At 52.4% G+C, this 19,708-nt stretch overlaps 7 protein-coding genes across 7 annotated transcripts; 3 read left to right on the top strand and 4 right to left on the bottom strand.

Annotated features, from left to right (window-relative positions):
* Nucleotides 1–1,036: 1,036 nt before the first annotated feature.
* On the bottom strand, nucleotides 1,037–1,279 carry CTAM01_07814 (uncharacterized protein; the record flags this gene model as incomplete). The annotated part of the gene is made up of 1 exon (XM_060523835.1): nucleotides 1,037–1,279. One exon carries the CDS (start codon nucleotides 1,277–1,279, stop codon nucleotides 1,037–1,039), a length of 243 nt encoding a protein of 80 aa, XP_060381582.1.
* Nucleotides 1,280–2,172: 893 nt separating this feature from the next.
* On the top strand, nucleotides 2,173–3,121 carry CTAM01_07813 (uncharacterized protein; the record flags this gene model as incomplete). The annotated part of the gene is made up of 4 exons (XM_060523834.1): nucleotides 2,173–2,365; nucleotides 2,442–2,470; nucleotides 2,535–2,678; nucleotides 2,738–3,121. The coding sequence occupies 4 exons, from the start codon at nucleotides 2,173–2,175 to the stop codon at nucleotides 3,119–3,121; spliced, it is 750 nt and encodes a 249-aa protein (XP_060381581.1).
* Nucleotides 3,122–3,960: 839 nt separating this feature from the next.
* Nucleotides 3,961–5,404, top strand: CTAM01_07812 (Cys/Met metabolism PLP-dependent enzyme; the record flags this gene model as incomplete). Its single annotated transcript, XM_060523833.1, has 2 exons — nucleotides 3,961–4,197; nucleotides 4,355–5,404. The coding sequence occupies 2 exons, from the start codon at nucleotides 3,961–3,963 to the stop codon at nucleotides 5,402–5,404; spliced, it is 1,287 nt and encodes a 428-aa protein (XP_060381580.1).
* A 778-nt stretch (nucleotides 5,405–6,182) lies between these two features.
* CTAM01_07811 (uncharacterized protein) lies at nucleotides 6,183–7,735 on the bottom strand (the record flags this gene model as incomplete). The annotated part of the gene is made up of 7 exons (XM_060523832.1): nucleotides 6,183–6,467; nucleotides 6,530–6,563; nucleotides 6,618–6,707; nucleotides 6,769–6,925; nucleotides 6,984–7,252; nucleotides 7,313–7,378; nucleotides 7,449–7,735. The coding sequence occupies 7 exons, from the start codon at nucleotides 7,733–7,735 to the stop codon at nucleotides 6,183–6,185; spliced, it is 1,188 nt and encodes a 395-aa protein (XP_060381579.1).
* Nucleotides 7,736–9,570: 1,835 nt separating this feature from the next.
* Nucleotides 9,571–10,362, bottom strand: CTAM01_07810 (polysaccharide deacetylase; the record flags this gene model as incomplete). Its single annotated transcript, XM_060523831.1, has 1 exon — nucleotides 9,571–10,362. The coding sequence occupies one exon, from the start codon at nucleotides 10,360–10,362 to the stop codon at nucleotides 9,571–9,573; it is 792 nt and encodes a 263-aa protein (XP_060381578.1).
* A 1,760-nt stretch (nucleotides 10,363–12,122) lies between these two features.
* Nucleotides 12,123–12,590, top strand: CTAM01_07809 (uncharacterized protein; the record flags this gene model as incomplete). Its single annotated transcript, XM_060523830.1, has 1 exon — nucleotides 12,123–12,590. The coding sequence occupies one exon, from the start codon at nucleotides 12,123–12,125 to the stop codon at nucleotides 12,588–12,590; it is 468 nt and encodes a 155-aa protein (XP_060381577.1).
* Nucleotides 12,591–17,323: 4,733 nt separating this feature from the next.
* CTAM01_07808 (uncharacterized protein) lies at nucleotides 17,324–18,232 on the bottom strand (the record flags this gene model as incomplete). Its single annotated transcript, XM_060523829.1, has 1 exon — nucleotides 17,324–18,232. One exon carries the CDS (start codon nucleotides 18,230–18,232, stop codon nucleotides 17,324–17,326), a length of 909 nt encoding a protein of 302 aa, XP_060381576.1.
* Nucleotides 18,233–19,708: the final 1,476 nt, after the last annotated feature.

The following is a 19,708-nucleotide window of genomic DNA, read 5'->3' as shown; positions in this document are numbered from 1 at the left end:
TCCGATGCCGAGAGATCCGAAGTGTGCCGTCCGAACGTCCAGATTTGCCCAGCATCGTACTGTGGATGAACACCTTGAGACGGGTGAGCAAGACTGTGCCAGAGAGTCGAGGCGAGACGGAGAAGAGACGATTGGTGTCCGTTTGGGGGCCGAGGGTTCGACGCTTGTGGCTGCGCAGAGCTTTCACAGGTCTGCCAGTATGCGCCTAGAAATGAATGTAGACGCTGAATGGTGGGCGAATTTAACCGCTGTAACCAAGGTGAAAGAAAACCAGGATAATCAGGGTTGGAATTTGGAAAAGGGCATGCCCCCGTCGCGGGGATTCGGGACGCAAGGTTGGACCGGACAAGGTGGATGACGGCAAGCGTCACTGCGGGCTTCCAGAAGGGAGGGCACCGTGCTGGTCGGGTGATTACATAAGAAGGCAAATTTCAAAGAGATACATGGAGTATGGCTGCATTCAAGGCACCGTCATATGTACCGACCCGCATCCCACCTTACGCTTATGTCACTGGCGGCGGCGACGAACCATTCAGCTCAGTTGGGCTAGAAAGAGCAGGCCCGTAGGTAGGCATGGCAAGAACAAGAACATGGGACAAACACATGTCATCGACCAAGGTCCCTGGCCTTTGGAAAGCTTCTCAAGCTAGCAACAGCGGAATCGGTGTGGCCGGTTCATGACTCCAGCCACTGAGAGGGCGAGTGACTGAGTTAGTGAGCTAATGTTTGATCATGTCTTTCCCCAGTGCCCTGGGCCGTTGGTGGCATGGTATTCGCGGTTCGTTCCAAGTTTCCCGGTTTTCCGAATCCCCGTCTTGCCTAGCTTGTACGGTGCCGCCATTGCAAACCCAATTCTCGTGAGATGTCATTGAATGCTTCGCGGGTTCGCCAGTGCCAGGCTGTCCAGGCTGTCAATATCCCCACTGATGGACATAGGCCGCGCAGTGTTTGCAAAAGATGTTGGCTGAGTCGTGGGATAGTGCCGATGATCTGCCCATGCCGATGATGGGGAACCGCTGCAGCATCTTACACACCTTTACCGTTTAGGGCTCTCGGACTTGACACCTTCAAACGTCCCTACGTGCCTATTCCCTGCCATGCCATGGAAAAGCTCTTTTCTCAGTTCCCACTTGACCCTGAAGAGTGATGGCGAAGAGTCCGGGCGGGACCGCGGTTTCTCACAGCGGTAGCGGCAGCGACACCGGGGTTCTTTACCTCGCCATACTCGGTACTGATACTGGGCGTTATACCAAGTTACCTCATGATCCAATGGATGCATCTGCAAGAGGTCATTCGTCACCTCCAAGTCTGATGTGCCCCCCCTTGCGTCTAGTCCCTGAGTGGCAGTAGCGCGTATCCGCACCTACTTTTCCCATGCTTTATGGGCGGATGCAAGGAAGGAAAGAAAATGTACGGATGGGCAGGCACGAGCGGGAAGAAGAAAGACATGACAGAGACGCTCGCACTTGCCAGGGGAAGACAAGCACAACCACAGCCCAAAACCTGCAGATTCCCGCCCGATGATATTGTCCGCCAGTTCTAGCTCCCATCCATCTCTACCTTACCGTCTACTCACTTTTTTCTCTGCTCACTTGCCGGCCATACTCCATACGCAGCACCACGTCTCGATTACGTCCTCAACTTTGAACAAGCGCCAACCCGTTCCCCAGCCTTCGTCTCCATCTCCCTGCGCCTCACTTGGATCTCCATCATCTCCTGCATCCATCTCTCTGTAGGACCTCTACAGACCAATACCGTTCCGCCTTGTCCATCCCAAGCCACCGTCTTACTGTACATGTAGACTAAGACTGGGCCCTTGGACCAACTCAGACACACCACTAGCTATTACTGCGTACACTACACACATCTGCCCGAGTGGGAAATAGGACGGGTCAAGATTGCCATATAGTTCATCGCCATCCCTTCCCGCTACCCTATTCCCCGCCTTCGCCTTTTGGGTCCACCGATCGATTTCTTTGTCAAACGGTCCCAGCATCAACCTCGAAACGCAAACACAACTCGAAACATAACGCACCAAGTTTTTCTCTCTAGCTTCCAAACACAACTTGGCACATTGGCCTGGTCTACAACATCGACACCGTCGCGACAAATTGAGATTCCCTCCTTACCAGCTACCGTCCCGACCTTGCCGCTTCCGCGCCATCCTCCGCCATGCCCATTCGCAACCCTTTTGCCCGCCGTCCGGGCCCTGCCACTCTCCATGCAGACGAAAGCTCACGGTCCGATGGCGAGAACCCGTCGCATCCCGGATTTGAGAAGCAAGACACAGTCGGCTCAAAGGCTTCTTCTTCCCTCAGCGTCAGAAGTTCCAAGAGCCAGGACAATGGGGAATACAAGATGAGTGGTATGCACCTCCACCTCTCATCAGACGTGATGGCGCGCACATGGAACCAATTGACTTACTTTTCTCTGCATCACAGTCGTGAATGACAGCGGCGTCTATCTTCCGGTATGTACCCTCGCAATCAACAATCTCACCCATGCTCGAGACATTTGCTAATGCGCGTGCGTAGCCATCCCCAACTGAAGAAAAAGGCCTGTGGCCGAGCAAGTACCTCGGCTCCGGCCGCAACTCGACAGACACTCGCAGCAATAGCGGCGAGATTGAGCATTTCTCTATTTCCCGAGAATCCTTCGATTCGTACAGGCGATCATTTGTACGTCGAGTTCGAGCCCGCTATCTGTGGCGCCACCGCTGACCGCAATTGCGTTGCAGGACATCACAGCACGGTCCCCAATTCCCCAGAACGACTTCCCGGCGCGCCAGAGTCTCGACTCAGCCCGCTACCCTCGCCTGCCTCGATCCGCGCTTGACAGACACCGGGAACTCCCTACCGCTGACGAGGGCTTCGAAGACGTCGGCCTGGACGACCAGAAGCATCAACAACAACACCACCAATCCAGCCGCATGCGCGGCCTGTTCTCGCGCTTCGGTGACTCAGACCACAAGGAGCCGAGCGCCAACTCGACCAACTCAAGCGTCACGCGCTTCCTGAATGGCGCTGGAAGAAAGCGCGGCCAGAGCGGGCAAGGCTCAGAACTAGGAACCATCGAACGCCCAAAGTCGGCAGCGTCGGTCGAGACCACCGAAATTCATTAATCGTACTCCCGGGCATCTTTTCTTCTTACTTTGTATATACGTCCTGTCGATGCAGCCCTTGCGGGCTTGGGATTTGGCGTTACTGGTTGGGTTATGTCCCAAGATATGGGGTGCATTCGCTATGACATGGTTAGAGTTGGGCCAACCAGCCTGCACACTCGTCGGGTCGAGCCGCGTTATGCGTATACGGGCGGTTGCCAGCCACCCTGGCGAGCAGAGCTTTGAGTCCGAGTGTCTTGGAAATAAGCTCTTAATGATAATGATATTGGTTGACATGTCTTGGCTTTAGGGCCTGCTGTATGGTGACATTGTCCGTGACATACCTTAAAAGTTGTGAGGTAGTGTAAGTTCGGGATATGAGAGAGGATTACTCATTGGAACGGCTGGAATAAAGATCCGAGCCTCGGAGGGATGGACTGGCGGAGACTCATCCGGCATCGTTGTTCCAATGGTCAGTATGCTTTGGACGTGATTTAGCAAATACTTTTTGATCCGTCATGCACTTATCGCACCATGACCCAGCTTCGGGGTTTGGTCTCCGACCCCACCTTTTGATAAGGTTCCACGCAATGGAGGGGCAGAGTCACTGAGACGGCTGGTTCCCGGCACCGGGCCGCCCGCCTTGATCGTCTTCCGCGCCGGTTGTTTGTCGGTGACTCTTCATTCTTCTCATCTTATGACACATCTGGAGCTTCCACGCCCTATGCATTACATCTCGACTCCCCCTTCAGTCGTTCAAGATCTTGTGTCATATCTCGTCACCTATTCCAGGACTCTTTATTCTCAGCAAGAGGCACTGAAGCACCCCTCTTCACTTGGCATATTTCACGACAAACACAATGGCTGGAGATATCCCCACGAACGGTAACACGGCGACCCGGACCGCTCCCGGGGCCGGCTCCGAAGGCCCGACGACGGCCGCTGCCAGCAAGAGAGAGCTCTCGCTTGCTACGCTTTCCGTCCACGCTGATGATGGCATCAGCAGCCACCGCGCCATCGCGCCGGCGATGCACGTGTCGACGACGTTCAAGTACCACAGCAACCCGGATGATCTCCGTTCAGGGGAGAATGTCGATGTAAGTCTTGCCCGCGCTCTAATGATGTTACTTGATCCAGCTTTCAAGACAATTTGCCACTGTTGAGGGACTATGAGAATGACCTCGTCATGAGATGGGAAGACCAAAAAAAAAAGTCAAGTGCGGAAAAAAAGCTCAAACTAACATCCAAACCTAGCCCTCCGCCCCGGGCGACTCCCACATCTACTCCCGCTACTCGGGCCCCAACACAACCCGCCTCGAGGCAATCCTCTCCAGCGTACTCCACGGTCCCACCCTGACCTACTCCTCGGGCCTCTCCGCCTTCCACGCCATGCTCGTCTTCCTGAACCCGAAGCGCGTGGCCATCGGCGGCGGGTACCACGGCTGCCACGGCGTCATCAAGGTCCTCACGAAGCTCAACGGCCTGCAGCAGCTCGAGCTCGACGACGCCTCGCTGGAGAAGCTGGAGGCCGGGGACGTGCTGCACGTCGAGACGCCGCTGAACCCGACGGGCGAGGCGCGGAACCTGGCGTATTTTAGGGAGGTTGCGAGCAGGAAGGGCGCGTATTTGACGGTGGATGCCACGTTTGCGCCGCCGCCTTTGCAGGATCCGTTTGTGTTGGGCGCGGATGTTGTGATGCATTCTGGGACCAAGTATTTCGGGGGGCATTCGGATATGTTGTGCGGGACGCTGAGTTTGAATCCCAAGCACGCGGACAAGTGGATGCCGGAGCTGTTGATGGAGAGGTGTTTTATCGGGAGCGTGATGGGGAGTATGGAGGGGTGGTTGGGCGTTCGGTCGCTGAGGACGTTGGAGTTGAGGGTCAAGAGGCAGTCCGAGTCCGCGACGAAGCTTGTTGCGTGGCTTGATGGGGAGGTTCGCGGGAACCCCGGGGGGTTGGTGGGTAGTGTCGTCGACACGGTGCAGCACGCGAGTTTGCAGACTGCGGATCTGGAGGCGGGGTGGTTGAAGGAGCAGATGCCCGGTGGGTTCGGCCCCGTGTTTGCATTGTTGTTGAAGGATGAGGGGGATGCGAAGAGGTTGCCGAGCAAGATGGGCTTGTTCCATCATGCTACGTCGCTGGGTGGTGTCGAGAGTCTTATTGAGTGGCGGGCGATGAGCGATAGCGGGTGCAGTAAGAGGTTGTTGAGGGTGAGTATTGGTGTAGAGGGGTGGGAAGATTTGAGAGATGATTTGATTCAGGGGTTCGAGGCGTTGGTGAAGGAAAAGAAGAAGACGGTTTAAGGGGTGATATTGAAGGCGACTTTCGGGGTTTTGGTTTGATTCTGATAGAAGTCGATATGGAGCCACTTAGATGGTATCTTGATAGAAAGTTCTTGTTTGAAGACGAGATGGCTAGAGATTCATATTTCGGTCCATGTCTAGGTATATATTTGCGAATATTGAAGGCCGAGTCGGGCAAGTTACTGACTTTTATGGATGTTCATCGCGCTCAAGTTCTCAACTCCTTGATTTGACAGTCATTGATGACTTACCTCTGTCCACTCGCCTTCACGAAAAGTCAAGGGGACAAAGTCGAGTGTGAGCTGCTAGTATTCCATAGAATCTTCTTGCATGGCATCTGAAGATCAATTGTCAATGGGGTGGTGGTAGGTGTATAGGACAAGACGGACCTCTCGTCACGGATTTTGACCTTCCCAAGAAACTTCCCAGTCGTCGCAGTAATACTGGAGACCAAAATGTGCAGCAGTTAAAGCGGTCTATTGCATTCTAGAAACCTTGTAATCCAGAGAAGCCAATGTCTTCAACACCGGCGACAGCAAGTATAGGGTTCTCATGAGCTATAGACTGCGATCTGCAAATCAGAACAGCAGGGTATCTGGCCCAACATCTCAAAGCAATCTCAAAGCAGTCCCATATCAGGCTCGATCCACTTCTTCTATCCAGCATCTAGAGTTCGTTCTCCATTTCTTCCATCAAAGCAGGACATCCAAGGATCCATCCTTGTTCATGCAGCCTGCCAGCTTATATCTGGTTGACTCAAGCCTTTTGTTTCACACAGTTAGTCACTTTTGTCTTGAGCTGCACCAATGGTATTGGGAAGAACTTGCGTGAACTGGACTGATCCGGTCACCATGCAACGACACGCATCACAGTACTTTCTGATGATCTCCTGGTTCTTCTCTCCGGCAGCTTCCTCGAGCACAGAGGCGGCAAGCTCAAAGATGGCGATAGAGTCCTGGAGCTCAGTGAGCAAAGCGTCGACGGCTTGCTGTAGCGATTTGCCTTCACCCATGAGGATGGGCACGGCGTTCACGACGCTCTCTGCCTTGGCGGCATCATGGGGCTACATGAGAATCTTAGTGGGGATTCGTTTTTCAGTCGGTAAAAGGATCTTTGGTTACTTACAATCTCTTTCTTGAGAGAAAGTATGTCGTTGGTACTGTAAGCATATTAGAATGTGCCCCTTTGTTGTGTTCACCTTTTATCCACGTACATCCAAATGCCCCTGCTGGTCTCCTGCCAGATAGTCTGGACCTCTCTCATGTAGCGAATGTGCTCTGGCATGTTCTCTGCCAAGCCATACCTAAGTCACAGATATGTTAGACTTTGTTCCTTCCTCTTAGTAAGTCTGACATGGTACTGACTCAATGAGCGCGCAAAGCGTCCACACTGCGGCCGTTCCATGACGGAGTTCTGAGTATGCCTGGAGGTCGGGCAAGTCGCCCTGTAGTCGCATAGCCTGCTCCTTGTGACAGTTGTTGATATATCGCTTCATCTGATTCATGAAGGTCTGTCTCTGCTCTTAGTTCTAAGTTAGCGAAACTGCTGTTGGTTGTACACAATTGACACAATGACTTACTACGGGTGTACGCCTTCTGCAGCTGTGCTCCGATTGCCTTCAGCTCAGTATTGGCATGATCATACTCAATCAACGACCCATCGTCAAAACCAAGGCCAAGAACATGCTCCAGCACTACTATTGTGTTGTCATGACGAGTCTTGGCGCGAAGCAGGTCGTTGCTCAGGTCGTCGCTGCCCTGTTGGTCAATCGCGTCGTCCCAGCAGAAGAGCCAGATGATGTAGAGCGCCAGAGTCTGAATCTGTTCCCAATCTGGGTGAGGGTAATACCTGTCTCGAAGGATCAGACTATTGTTGTGGGAAGTCAGGGGGTAAGTGGATCGGGCTTACAAGCTGACGAATCTGGCGTAATTGGCCTCCCGGTATTTCTCACGGAGAAGGGGCGACTTGATGAGCCTTTGTGAGTATTTGTGAGATGGTAATTCCAGGAATATGTTGGCTGATAAGAACTCCTCCCTGAGCTTACCGGTCAAACGCTTCCTCGACAATTGGGATGATGCGCTTGTAGTGAGGGTTGGTCTTCTTGACAGGCCATCCTTTGAAGATGCCGTAGAGATTCGGGACGTGAAGTGTCTTTCCCTTGAGGGATTTGACAATAGCCTGGGCGCATGAAGTTTGCTTGTCCATTGGAGCTTGCTTGTCTGTCAGGACGTTGGCGAGGTGTGTTGGTGGGAAGTTTGCTTTGTTTGTGTCAGCGGGACCGGGGCAGCAGTCGTCCGGACAGAATGGGAAGATAAGCTGGTCAGGGTGCATCCTGACTGTGCCGTAGTTCCGATTACCTTTATATGTATATGTCAAAGCAATATAGCAAATGCTGGTTGGTGTGCGTTCCTTTTCCCTTTTACGATACTGTTGAGAATGAGGGCCCGGCGTCGAGGTAGTGAAAGGGAGAAGAGAGGTCTACTCGAAAACTCCACAGACGGGACTTAATACTTACCGATAGAGTGAGTTACGAAAGGCAGGTGCCGGTTCACAGAAGAAGAGGAAGGGGCGAGCAAGTTATGGAGTGGAATAAGATGAGATGGAGTACGACGAGGAGGGCCGGGAGTTTCTCGAGAGTGAGGGTCTCCGGTGCCCTTATATCCAGGTCTGGGGCTTCATTCGTCAACCAAGCCCAATCGATCCCCATGGTCGAGCGGTATAACGCCCTGGTCCGTTAGTAAAGAACTTGGTGATGAAATCCTGAGAAGTCTTCTCAGATGGAGGATTTCGTAGGGTGCGCAGTTCGATTCCCGAACTGCGCACTTGAGCTTTTGACCTTTCGGCCCCTTTTCCTAGGATGGACTTTTCCAAATTGTTTTACTCTATTTATGTCAAGTAAATGATCCAATATTGCCAAGAAATCCTAGATCTTGTGAAGTTGTTTGATGGCAAACCTTTGCTGTTTGGGGTTTGTGCCGTTGAGAATGAAATACTGCTCCTTCCTGTAGAAGTTTGGTAAAATGACTACGTGATCTTGGCCTTGAGTCTACTGGTGCACCGAATGTGGTGCTACTCTCTCGCGTCCGATGGAAAGGTAATGCCTGAGGTCATCCAAGTGCTGAATATCATTGTCCTCTTGTCAAGGCCGTATGCTACGCCGCCACAGCACATTATACCGTTGCTCGCTTCCCAGACTATCACTTTCGACCATTAGCATTCTCTTTCCCTACAAAGAATGCACACGCAATCCGCCATGGTATAGGTTCATAAGACTGCGCCGAAATCATTCGTGGGCGACGATTGTAGCGAGTCTCCAGGCTTTAGCGATCATGCACCCTAGAACAATGTCAGTTGAGCTATGAATAGATTGGCATTCGGCAAAATCTGAGCAATGAATATCGTCACAAACTTCGGCAGAGCGTGTTAGCTTATAATACAAAACAATGAAACCATGTGAGTGGGAGTTTAGAGATACTCGGACAACTTTGCGGGAATCTGTCGAGGACAAAAAGGCCGCGAGAGATCTCGTAGCGAACCAATTTTCGCTCTCACTGACGGCTAATAGCATAAGATTGACAACCTCTATCGTACAAAGATCTGCTAGGCTCTACAATGGCGCCAACACATGGCGCCTCCCCCCCCCTCCCCCTTTTCGACGAGGTCGTGAATCGCCCAATCGACTCCCTACGAGCCCTTGCTGTCTCACGTGGTGTCACCTAGGTCGCGCAGAATATCTTTGCGTCGCCGTACTGAAACAAGCGGATGTTGAAGGGGGCCATGCCTAATCAATCCACAAAGCAGCGAGCCTGTTACGCTCGATCATGCAGCGACCCATTCTCTTGTATACCGTGGCCCCGAGGCGAGACTCCTCGTCATGTTTAAGCTATTATGGGCAACGTGGTATTACACCGCATTGGCCTAGGCAACGATGGCGCGGTCATGATGCTCCGCATCCCCGGCGGCTCCGCGCTGCGGTCGAGACCAGCTCTAACTTGCGGGATCACACGGTGTCCGAAGCCGCTGATACCCCTCATTTGAAGAGTGAATGCGTGCACGAGTATCGAGGCGGTCTAGACCTAGACATGGGTTGCGTATATGCGTTGTTGCATTTGGGTGTCTTCGTCATGGTTTGGATGATTGATGCTCTCTTTCTCCCAATACGTCTCTCACTTGTCTGTATCGACTTCTTTGAGAAGCTCCGTAAGGTTGAGAATCCTATACCCCCGTTTCCTCAACTCCGGGAGTACCTTCCGCAGCATAGGGACGGTCCAACTCCTTCTGTCATGGCATATGATGATAGCCCCTGGCCGTGCCATGCTCAGAATGTGGTTGGCATTCGTCCGCCAAGAACTGATCTGGGCATCGTGTGGGTAAACACTCCCCAGAACCATCCTGTAACCCAATTTGTCGACCAACCTCCGCATCTTGTTGCTGAAAAATCCAGAGCCTGGACGAAAATATCCGGCTACAAGGGGCTTATCCTCGTACTCGTATGCAATCTTGATTTTCCGCCTGACCTCGAATATGTCCGACTCCAACTGATCTATAGGGAGAGACCGTGAAGCTTCGTCGTGCATGCCGTGATTTCCCAGCTCGCTGCCAGACTGAATTATGGCGCCCGTATCTTCCTCGCGACCGTTCATCTGGGATCCAATCAGGAAAAAGGTCGCGTGTGCATCGTTCTCCTTCAAGACGTTGAGAATATCGGCCGTGTGTTGTGATGGCGCGTCATCAATCGTGAGGCCGATGATCTTCTGGTCCGTCTTGACCTGCCAAAGTACGTCGGGCCATTTTCGCGCAAAGTAGTTGATAACAAACGGAGGTGGTTTGTAGATGATGTAGAAGGGGACAACCAGGAGGACGGCCAGGGCGAGGAGAGCCAGCAGGGTGGCCATTCGGTTCCTCCGCACACGCCGGCGAAGCTTGTTGGGAAATCGGAAGAGCGTTATTCGTGCCATTGACCGTTCATTCAACACCTTCGGGTTTGTCGAAGGAAGAAGGAGACGGGAGGCATTGTCGAGACAGTCAGGTTTTGGTGGTGGGTGAAACGAAACGAAACGAAGCTGAGTCCAGGCGCACAGCTTCATCATAGCTACCACAGGGGTCGCTTCCAAATTCACGACCCCTTACCAAACTGTGGCTGGTGGTGGCTTTTAGCTGGCACCTGGATGGATGTCTGTGGCTGGCACCTTCAACAGGCCCGTCGGATTTGGTCCACTCATCTCCACCAAAGCTCCCACCCCGGTCTTCAACTCTAAGGTAGCTTATTCTTGACCACTTGCCGAGCAACTTATTCCAACGTACGTCCGTGTTAGAACACCACACCAAAGTCCCATTTTGCCTACCGATTCCAGCCCATTTCTCACTCGTAAGCGAATCTATGAGGGAAGGGAAATGCTCTCAATGGCTGGCTTACACCTCGAGACCTTGACATTTTCGTACGTCGCGACCAATCCTGTACGCCCACTCTAGGCTACACGATAATCATCCCGGCACAGGCAGCTATCGAACCAGGATGATCATTAGCCGCGATCAAAAGATAAGGCCAGAAATGGACATCTGTTTCTGGAACATTGCTTGATTGAAAGGCTTCAGAAACCTCAAAGACGGGTTTGCTGATACCCAACGCTGTACCCGCGGCTCTCGTCAGCTGTTGACCATGGCGCTCTTACACCCAAACACCTCATATCTCTTCCAGACAGCGAACGGTTTCGAAGATATCAAGATACACAATGCTCATAAAGCGGCGATTTCAATTCTTCAAGGGGTGTACCTGATCATGCGATAATCAACTTTAACGCCGTTCTTCGACCTCGGAGTGCTCACCGCCATTGAGAATGGAACGTGCAGCACATATTCCGGACCCGGTGGAAATCTCAATTTCGTTGCCTAATTGCTTTTTAGTTCTGGACCTCAAACCCTTTCACTTGCCACACATTGGCTTCAGGCTAGTCACTCGAAACCGGTCTCAACGAGGCAGGCTCTGTCAACGCTGCTGACAGTTGCTGCACAAATATGGCCCTGCGATCGGCAACATGCTTTGATCTCAGGAAGGCAGTATCGCTACAGCCTCTCAGGGCGCTAGTCGCGCTTATGTGACCTCCATCACTCGTCCCAGAAAAGAGATCGAGGATTCAGTAGATGACATATCGGGCACACCATGAGTATAGGGCTGTTAGAAGGCTACAGGTTGGCCGCCCGAACCCGATCCCGGATCTACCGTCTCACGCAGGCTCACAAGTCCATCCTCAATCTATGATCATCCATGGATCAATGTTATCCATCAAGGCAACACTCAAACCTGCTTCCTGGGTTGCGGAGGGTCGGTCGTTGGCACATCCTCATGGATCCTTCGCAGCATCTTGTTCATCCTTTTGGGAGAGAAATAAGCTTGTAGAGCTCCCGCAACGGCTTGAGTGAACTTGTCGGGTTCTCGGTCGTCACTGTCCAGGATGCCAAAAACTCTCGCGGGGCACATCCAGGCTTCCAGATTCGGCTTCTCTGAAGTCCCTCCTTGGGCGGCCGCTCGGGGACCACGTCTCTAGCTGCAACGAATGCTCTCATGTTAATTACGGCCTAAGGCCATGGAGAGATCATTGCAGTGGCCATTGATACTAAATTGTACAAAGTCAACTTCGCTCCATGAAGTTCAATCAGGATCAAGTCTTACACGCCATTATTCAAAGTCTCATCGTGCTCGGCTCTCTCAATCACATAGATGACCTCGCCTGCGGCATCTTGCCCAGATATTGTTCGGAAGAGGAAGAGTTACGAATCATTCTGCCATGTCTTCGAGTCCTTCCCAAACGATAAGTCTCTTTCTGATTTTCTCTTATATAAGGGCAATCGAGATCCTGTGGACGCCAATTCACACTGGACGGGCGCGACGGAGGAAAAGGTGCTGGACGAGCAAGACATCAACGCCTGGCTGGAGCAACAAGGGGATAAATCAAGCACTACTACCGCTCTTGACGCCCTTGACGGTCTCGGGCCCAGGTTTGCCTCCGCATACACTCCCTCGACGCGACCCAGAAGCCCTGGCACGAGTAGCCCTGCTTCACCCAAGAAAAGAAATAGAGGAAGCGAGCCATGGCAGCAGGGGGATGGACCGCATACCCTCCGCGAAGTCGGGGCATTTGCAAGCAGTTCAGAAGCATCTCCGGAGAAGAAGAAGCAGAAGCGGTGAGTTGTTTCCGGGCCAACACAAGCAATTTGAATACAGGACTCATGATCCTTATAGAATGGCAAAATCGAGACACCGGCCACTGACTGGCTGGTTCAATAATTGGCTTTAGCCTTTGGGCTGCTTTAATTATATAATGGCTGCGGTGTAGAAGTACTCGCCACAAAATCAACACGGCGTTAGTGACTTTCGATAGACAGGTTGCCCCTGGCGTATGGCTGATGCAAAAATCAAGATACCCAGGGATTCTATCCTCCGATCATCTACTCTAGTGCCAGCCAAAGGAATGCGGGTCAGAAAATCCGATGGTGAAATCGGCGGTTCGAGTATCTCTGGCGAAACTTTTGGCATCACAGCAGGGCTGCTCGTCGACTTACACTACGTGACCATGTGGTGTTTGGTTCTCCATCGTTGTGCCCCCCCGAACGCCGCCGCCCGTCATGTCTCAACGGGGCGGAGGGGCCGAGGGTGTTTAAAGTTCCGAGGTTCTCGCTCCGAGGCTTCCGAGTCTGCAGCGGGCTCGGCGCCGTACCTCGGGGGGTCATCCCGAAACCACGGGTCCAAACTCTGACCGGTGCTGCAGTCTTCGATGAACCACGCATAAGGGACTTGACGAAAGGTGAAGATCGCAGCCACGCACCGGCCTATCGGCACCGCTCACATGGCTCTGTTTAGAACTGGTGTGGCCCGCTTGTCACTGAATTCATGCGTTGAGATGTGATGAACTGATGGAGAAAGCTTGCTCATATTTTTGACATTATTGTATTTCACTTCGAAGGGGGAGTCGCGGCCTATCTTACCTCATGCACTTCCTAAACACCCCAAATCCCCCGCCAATACCAAACTTAGATCGATGGCACATCATCATTCGCAAATGAAGTCCAGCATTACCAATGGGGGGAATAATGCCATCCGATCTAAGCATCGTCGAGATGTAGAGTCGAGCAATTCGTCAACTCGCAACCGATTGAGCAAGGGGTGACACCATGATCTCCGAACCTGCGGCACCTCAACGCGTCGGAGACTTGATGATCGCCCAATGCATTAACAAAGTAAGAGCCGCATCCGCATCACATTTCATCGACGGCACAGAAAATGCCATTCGACCCTGACCCCCATCCGGACCCAAGAAAAGGAGAGGAGGGACGGCGAATAGGGGCATTTCCAGCAAGAGGATGAATTTCCATGCCGTGTCTGTACCCACAAGACAGGTTTCGAACAGCCCGAAATCTCCGGGGGGCATCCTCAGCCCCCATCCTGACCTCCGATCAAACACCCGCCTTCGCGGCCTGCGGGCTGCGGGCTGCAGCCTCACGGCGATCAACGGGGACGGAATACCTGGTGAACACGGCCCCAGTCGCCTTACAGGTTACCGTACCGTTCAGGCGCCCCCTCCCGATCCCCTCCTTTCGCTTGCTGTTCTGCATCATTCATGCGGGCAAGCACCCTGGAGGAAGATCAAACGAAACGAACGGGGCGGGGTCCCGTCCCCCCAGAGGTCCCCCAATTGGATGACAAAGGATAGAGCAGGGGATCGGAGAAGCCATTCTTGGCATCCCATTTACTTGGGGGACTTGGAGGGGAAACTTGGGAAGGGAGTCAAATGGTAAAAAAAAGAAAAGTTCCACTTCCTCATATAGATGAAATGGCAATGACGTCCTCTTTGGCTCAGGCCCTTTCCTTTCTTGTCTTTCTTCAGTGCAAGCGAGCTCGACATCGTTGTATCTGCCCCGGGGTACTTTGTACAGATAGTCAAAAGTTGTCACGGCTACGCCTGGAACAAGTCTCTCCATCATTTCTTCTGCCGAAACGATGCTGTGCTTGTGTGATTCTGGCAAAGCTTGAAGAGTGGCCCACCTGATCACTTCGATACGTCTCTTTAGCCATGCGATTAGACAAACAACAACGTCTACGCCTAGCCGTGATGGTAAAGATGGTTGGGCGATAAAGAAACCATACCCAATCACTGCTTCAAAAAGAAGTACCATCGCGTAGATCACAAGACCCGACAGGCCGTCACATGGCATCAACGTCGCAGTCGTCAATCGGACAGCCACTCTCATGAGATGCACACTTCCTTACTGAATGACATCCTCCCCCCCCCCCCCCCCCCCCCCCCCCCCCCCCCCCCCCCCCCCCCCCCCCCCCCCCCCCCCCCCCCCCCCCCCCCCCCCCCCCCCCCCCCCCCCCCCCCCCCCCCCCCCCCCCCCCCCCCCACCCCCCCCCCCCCCCCCCCCCCACCCAGGGCCCATCTCCCGCCGTCCACAAACGGGACCCAATCCTCCGCGCACCACCACCACCACCACCACCTCCCTTACCACCATTCTCCCTTTCCTCACCTCCAATCATCAACAGTCAAAGAGAGACAAAATGATGCAGCTTAAAACTCCTCCAGTTGGCCAGGAAGCCGGATCCAGATGCAAGACAACATGCAACAAACTTTGAGAAAGAGAGAATCCCTTGAAAACTCCCGCCACACCCACAAGCCTAAACCCCCCCCCCCCCCCCCCCCCCCCCCCCCCCCCCCCCCCCCCCCCCCCCCCCGCGCCACCGCCCCAAAAAAAAACAAAAAAAAAAAAAACACCCCCCCCAACCCCCCCCCCCCCCCCCCCCCCCCCCCCCCCCCCCCCCCCCCCCCCCGGGGACGCGCCGACGATCCTTCCGTCTTGAGGCGGGAACCCCGAACAACACAAAAGAGAACTTGACACGGATCCCACCACTGTTTAACTCTATCGTTTTGTATTACTAGAGGATTACCGCAGTATATATAGACGCTACCCTACCCTCGAATTCCGCACTATTTAACCTCAACCCTTTTTATAAGTCTCCTATCCTTTCTTCCATTCTACCCTCTCCCTCGTTAAGGGATTACCAGAATTATAGTTTCGATAGCTTATTAATAAGCTAGTATTACTATTTAGAAATAAGTAACTTATTTTTATGCGTAGGTACTAAGAGTTTTATTATTACGGAGATAGTAGTAAATGTGCTAGAGTATTTAAGAGAGCTTTTTAATAAACTTCTAATACTATTTAAGGCGATTATCTTTGAGCTATAGGAGGAAACCGAGGCGCTATATCGATACGGCCCTATTTATTTCATTAGTACTAATAATGCCCTTTTTAGCATAAAATATATTAGTAATACTCTGCGGCTGCGTTATTACGCTTTATAAATCGTACTTAATAACGGCGAGGATTCTAGCGTTTTTTTTTAGGTTTTTTATTAAGGTCGTTATTATAGGGTTAGTTTAGTTATTAATATCTTAGTAAGTATTTTAACTTAGTATACTCGGAGGTTCTTATAGCTCTTAATAAGAGGCTTTTAAAGGACTTATAACTAGACTTTTTGCCTATTATAGGCGAAGCTATTATAGTTAAAGCTATAGTAATTAAAGCTATAGCGCTACTTACGGACCTCGATAGTAGGTAGTTAGTAGTATAGTTATTTTTCTCTTATAGTAAGCTTAAAAAAGTATCTTAATTTAAGTGCTAGGTGGGTACTATACTGTTTTATTAAAACTGTATTCTTGTATTTGTGACTTAGAAAGAATTAACTTTTTTTGATAACAAGGTACTTAGACACGGATCCTATATCGGACATCATTCAGATGATCATTAGATTCACATTGACGGGGGGGATGCCACAGCCCTACTTTCAAAAGCAATTACGTATACCGCCACTAGTCCACCGGTATCGTAGATATCCCCGAAGGAAATGGGGCGTCCCATGGTCCCGGAAGAGAAAATATCCTGTTGCCATCCTTTGTGCTAAATAGAAAAAAACTTCACAACAAAGAAACGAACAGAGGGAGAGAGGGTACTCCGTACACCAGAAAGGAGGAGGAAAAAAAAAAGGCGTTGGCGTAGATTCATCGGTCCGGGCACCAAGGGAAGAATGCGGATAAATCGCCACGACCGCCACCCTCCATCGGCGACGCTGTCTCCGATAGCTCGGTCTGGCGGGCGGTGGAGCTAAACCCGTCTTGCCTGCATCCCGCTCTCGCCAAATTGTACTGCACTACGCTAGACTTTATTGCCTACCTTACCGTAAGGGTTTGGCTCGAGAGTATTACCTATTTGCTTTGGCTGTGCGTTGCATACCCGTTGGCATCTGTTCGTACACCGTTTTCGACCAGTCTGTGGGTTTGCATTTGAGGCTATTGCTTGTTCATCTCATCCGATAAAATGAAGGCACGGATGAAATGAAGACAAATCATCAGGCGAAATAAGGCCCCTTCAGTAAGTAAATAAATAAACGTGGACAGGCTGCAGCGCACGGGTGGCGTCATGCAGCGATGAACTCTGGGTCAACCACCACGGACCGCGTGGCATTCATCAAAACAAGTCTCCTTCACATTACACTTGAGGCTCAATCAAGAAAACATGCCGCAGAAATGATGTAGCCAGTTATCAATAGCAATATTGGTAGACGCCTCTATAGGAGGCACTATCGGGGAATATCCACACGTCATTCAAAGGTATATACACAGAAACGCCAATTATCCCATATGTAGTTGGGCGTCAGGTTCCAAACAGAGCAATCTCCCTCCGTTTCGCGAAGTGTCCGCTCCAAGTGAGGCTGTTGTCTGAGCCAAAAGTCTCGTTTTCGTCATCTCCCTTCCTAAGAAAAAGGCCGAAGTCGTAGTCAGGTTGTTTTTTTGCTTCCTGCAAGTATGTACAAAGAAGAGTTCTCAAGTAAGGTATGCCCAGCAGGCGGTAAAAGCGACCAACGCATCAGATCCAAGCGGCGGCAGCCATTGGACGTTGAGGTGCGTGGCTGTCGTGGAAGAAGCTGGCGAAGATGCTTTGGACCTCCGTGAGGTAGTCTTCTGCGGCAAACTTGCAGAGACCTTCCGCCTTGAGGGCGCGCTCCTCCTCGTACATGAGATCGTCCTTGATGCCAAACTCCTCTGCAATTTCCGTAACCTGGGCCAACTCGCGGCCGAAGGGGTGTGGCTCGGCAGGCTTCTCGTGTCTCGGCTGGTGGTGATGCTGGAATGCGGGCGTGGGCACAGGCGGCACAGGAGTCTTGAGAGCGGGGGCGACTGAGCTATGAGACATGGTAGAGGCTGAGCTGGAACCCGATGACGCCCGTGAGGAGAATGTCATGCTGGCCTTGGAGGAGACGGTCTTGTCCGAAGACTTGGACATCTGAGAAACTGAGCGCTGGCGGGCAACGGCGTCGTATGACGCCTGCTTCGTGTGCGAAGGTGCGCGCTTGGGAATGGAAGGAATGGCGGGGACTTCGGGGATCGAAGAGTTGATAGCCTGGCCAGGGGCAACAAAGTAGCAGGACAGGTGGTTTGGCTCCTTGGACAGTTCGTGAGGCGCGACGTCGGGGCTGGTCGGGGGAGACGACGCGGTGGAGTTGGCGCTTTCCGAGTCCTCCTCTGAAGACTTCCTGGATGAGTTGCTCGAGGCATCGGTTCCGGTCCGGGGTCGAATATCGGGAGCGTTATATGAGAGCATGTTGGTGGTGTGAACAAGCTCCATAGGCGCAGAGATCTTGTGTCTGATGACGGGGTGCTTGGTGGTCTTGCTTCGCTGCATGGTGTTGCTGCGCTCCTTCCCCCGCGCGGCGTCGGAGAGATCGATGCTCTGCTTGACCCGACGGGTAGTAAAGGCTCGTGAGAGAGACGACATGTTGATGAGTGTGGGCAAAGCTAACTCCGAATTTGACAGTGCGAAGACGTGGGCAAAACGCAAGGCCTTGCTGGTTGTGAAGGTGAGCTTGAGTTAAGTAACGGAACGCAAGCGCCTGATCCGGGAGTAAGAGCCTGTTGTGCAGTGACGGACTGTGAAGAGCGGCAGATGGTGGTGATAAAAAGTGCTAGAGACTGCACTTGTGATTGGACCTGTGACCTTTACTGGCGTGTGAGGTGGATCTTGTGCTGCAAGACAGTTGCAGTCAAGTGAGCAGCAGGGAAGTGATGCCGAAAAAAGGTGAATGGGGGCGGTCACTAAGAGGATCTGCCGAGGGAGTGATCGTTGGGTTGATGGTGTGCCTGTGTGTCCGTCTGTCCACGGTGATGATGACAACAAGCAAGACAAATGATTAAGACGGCGGGCTGGCCGTGGTGGATTATCCTGCGCGAGAGTTGCGTTGTGTTGCTATTCGTCCGAGACAATAGGTGAGGAGTCCAGTCCTGGGGTACTTTGGGAGTACGATGAGTCGGCGTCGATCCGGTTGAGACTTGATATTGTTGCTTTATGAGCTGTGATGAGTCTTGGGGTGACTCAGTGTGATGAGGTTGATGAAATGATTGTGAGTGGTTTCGTTCGTGTGTAATGACGGACGGTTCGGTGCAGTATTAGCAAGCCGAAAAGGAACGTTCAACGTGTCGCGCGATATTTGAAGAGATAGGTAGAGAGTTGTGGGTGGTTTCTGCCGTACAAGTTCGAGCCCGCGACAAAGATGTAATGCTTTCGAGTACTCCGGGGAGGGAGAACGTCTAGAGAAAAGGCGAGAATAGAAACAAGACACAACACAAAGGGAGCGATGATGTGTTTGCTAGAGCAGAAGCGAAAGGGACAGGATCCTTTTTCCAATATGGGGAATGGAATAGGTTGAGGAGAAGGAAAAGAGAGAAGAGAGGGCGCGTAAAATGGCAGACCAGGGCCGGGCGTGTGGGAGTAATAATTGAATATTGCAGGTGCGATCTTCTCTATGGGAAGGCAGGTCGGTAGGTACCTTACTCCGTACCTACCTAAGGTGAAGTAGCTCTTTCTCGGTTCTAGATAGGCACGGTACTCCTCTCTTTCCTTCCTTTCTCTCTCTACCTCTGGCTTTCCCTCTCTTGCAACCTTGACCCGGGCCTGGTTCCTGGCCGAAAAAAAGAATGAATGGGGCTCGGGTCCCTTTGGGACCTGGGGGATGTCGCTCTTTGATTGCCCTATCGCCCGTTCTGGTTGGCTCTGGACGGTCTTTACTCGCAGGGACTGGAGCCAACGACTGGAGACTGCCACTTGCGGGTGGGCAAGAATTACTGGCGCCATGCCGCCATGCCACCATGCCTGCCGTCTTTCCTTTTCGCTTCACCAGCGCTCCCCCTGTCGACGGTGGGACTTGGCGAACTGAAAGGGAAAGGCTCCCTTGCTCCTCACAGTGTCTCCTAAGAT

The sequence above is a fragment of the Colletotrichum tamarilloi genome (genome assembly GCF_030869305.1).
Source record: "Colletotrichum tamarilloi strain Tom-12 chromosome Unknown Scaffold_25.1, whole genome shotgun sequence".
NCBI lineage: Eukaryota > Fungi > Ascomycota > Sordariomycetes > Glomerellales > Glomerellaceae > Colletotrichum > Colletotrichum tamarilloi.
Note: the sequence above shows the minus strand (reverse complement) of the source record. Positions and strands in the feature narration are given on the sequence as shown.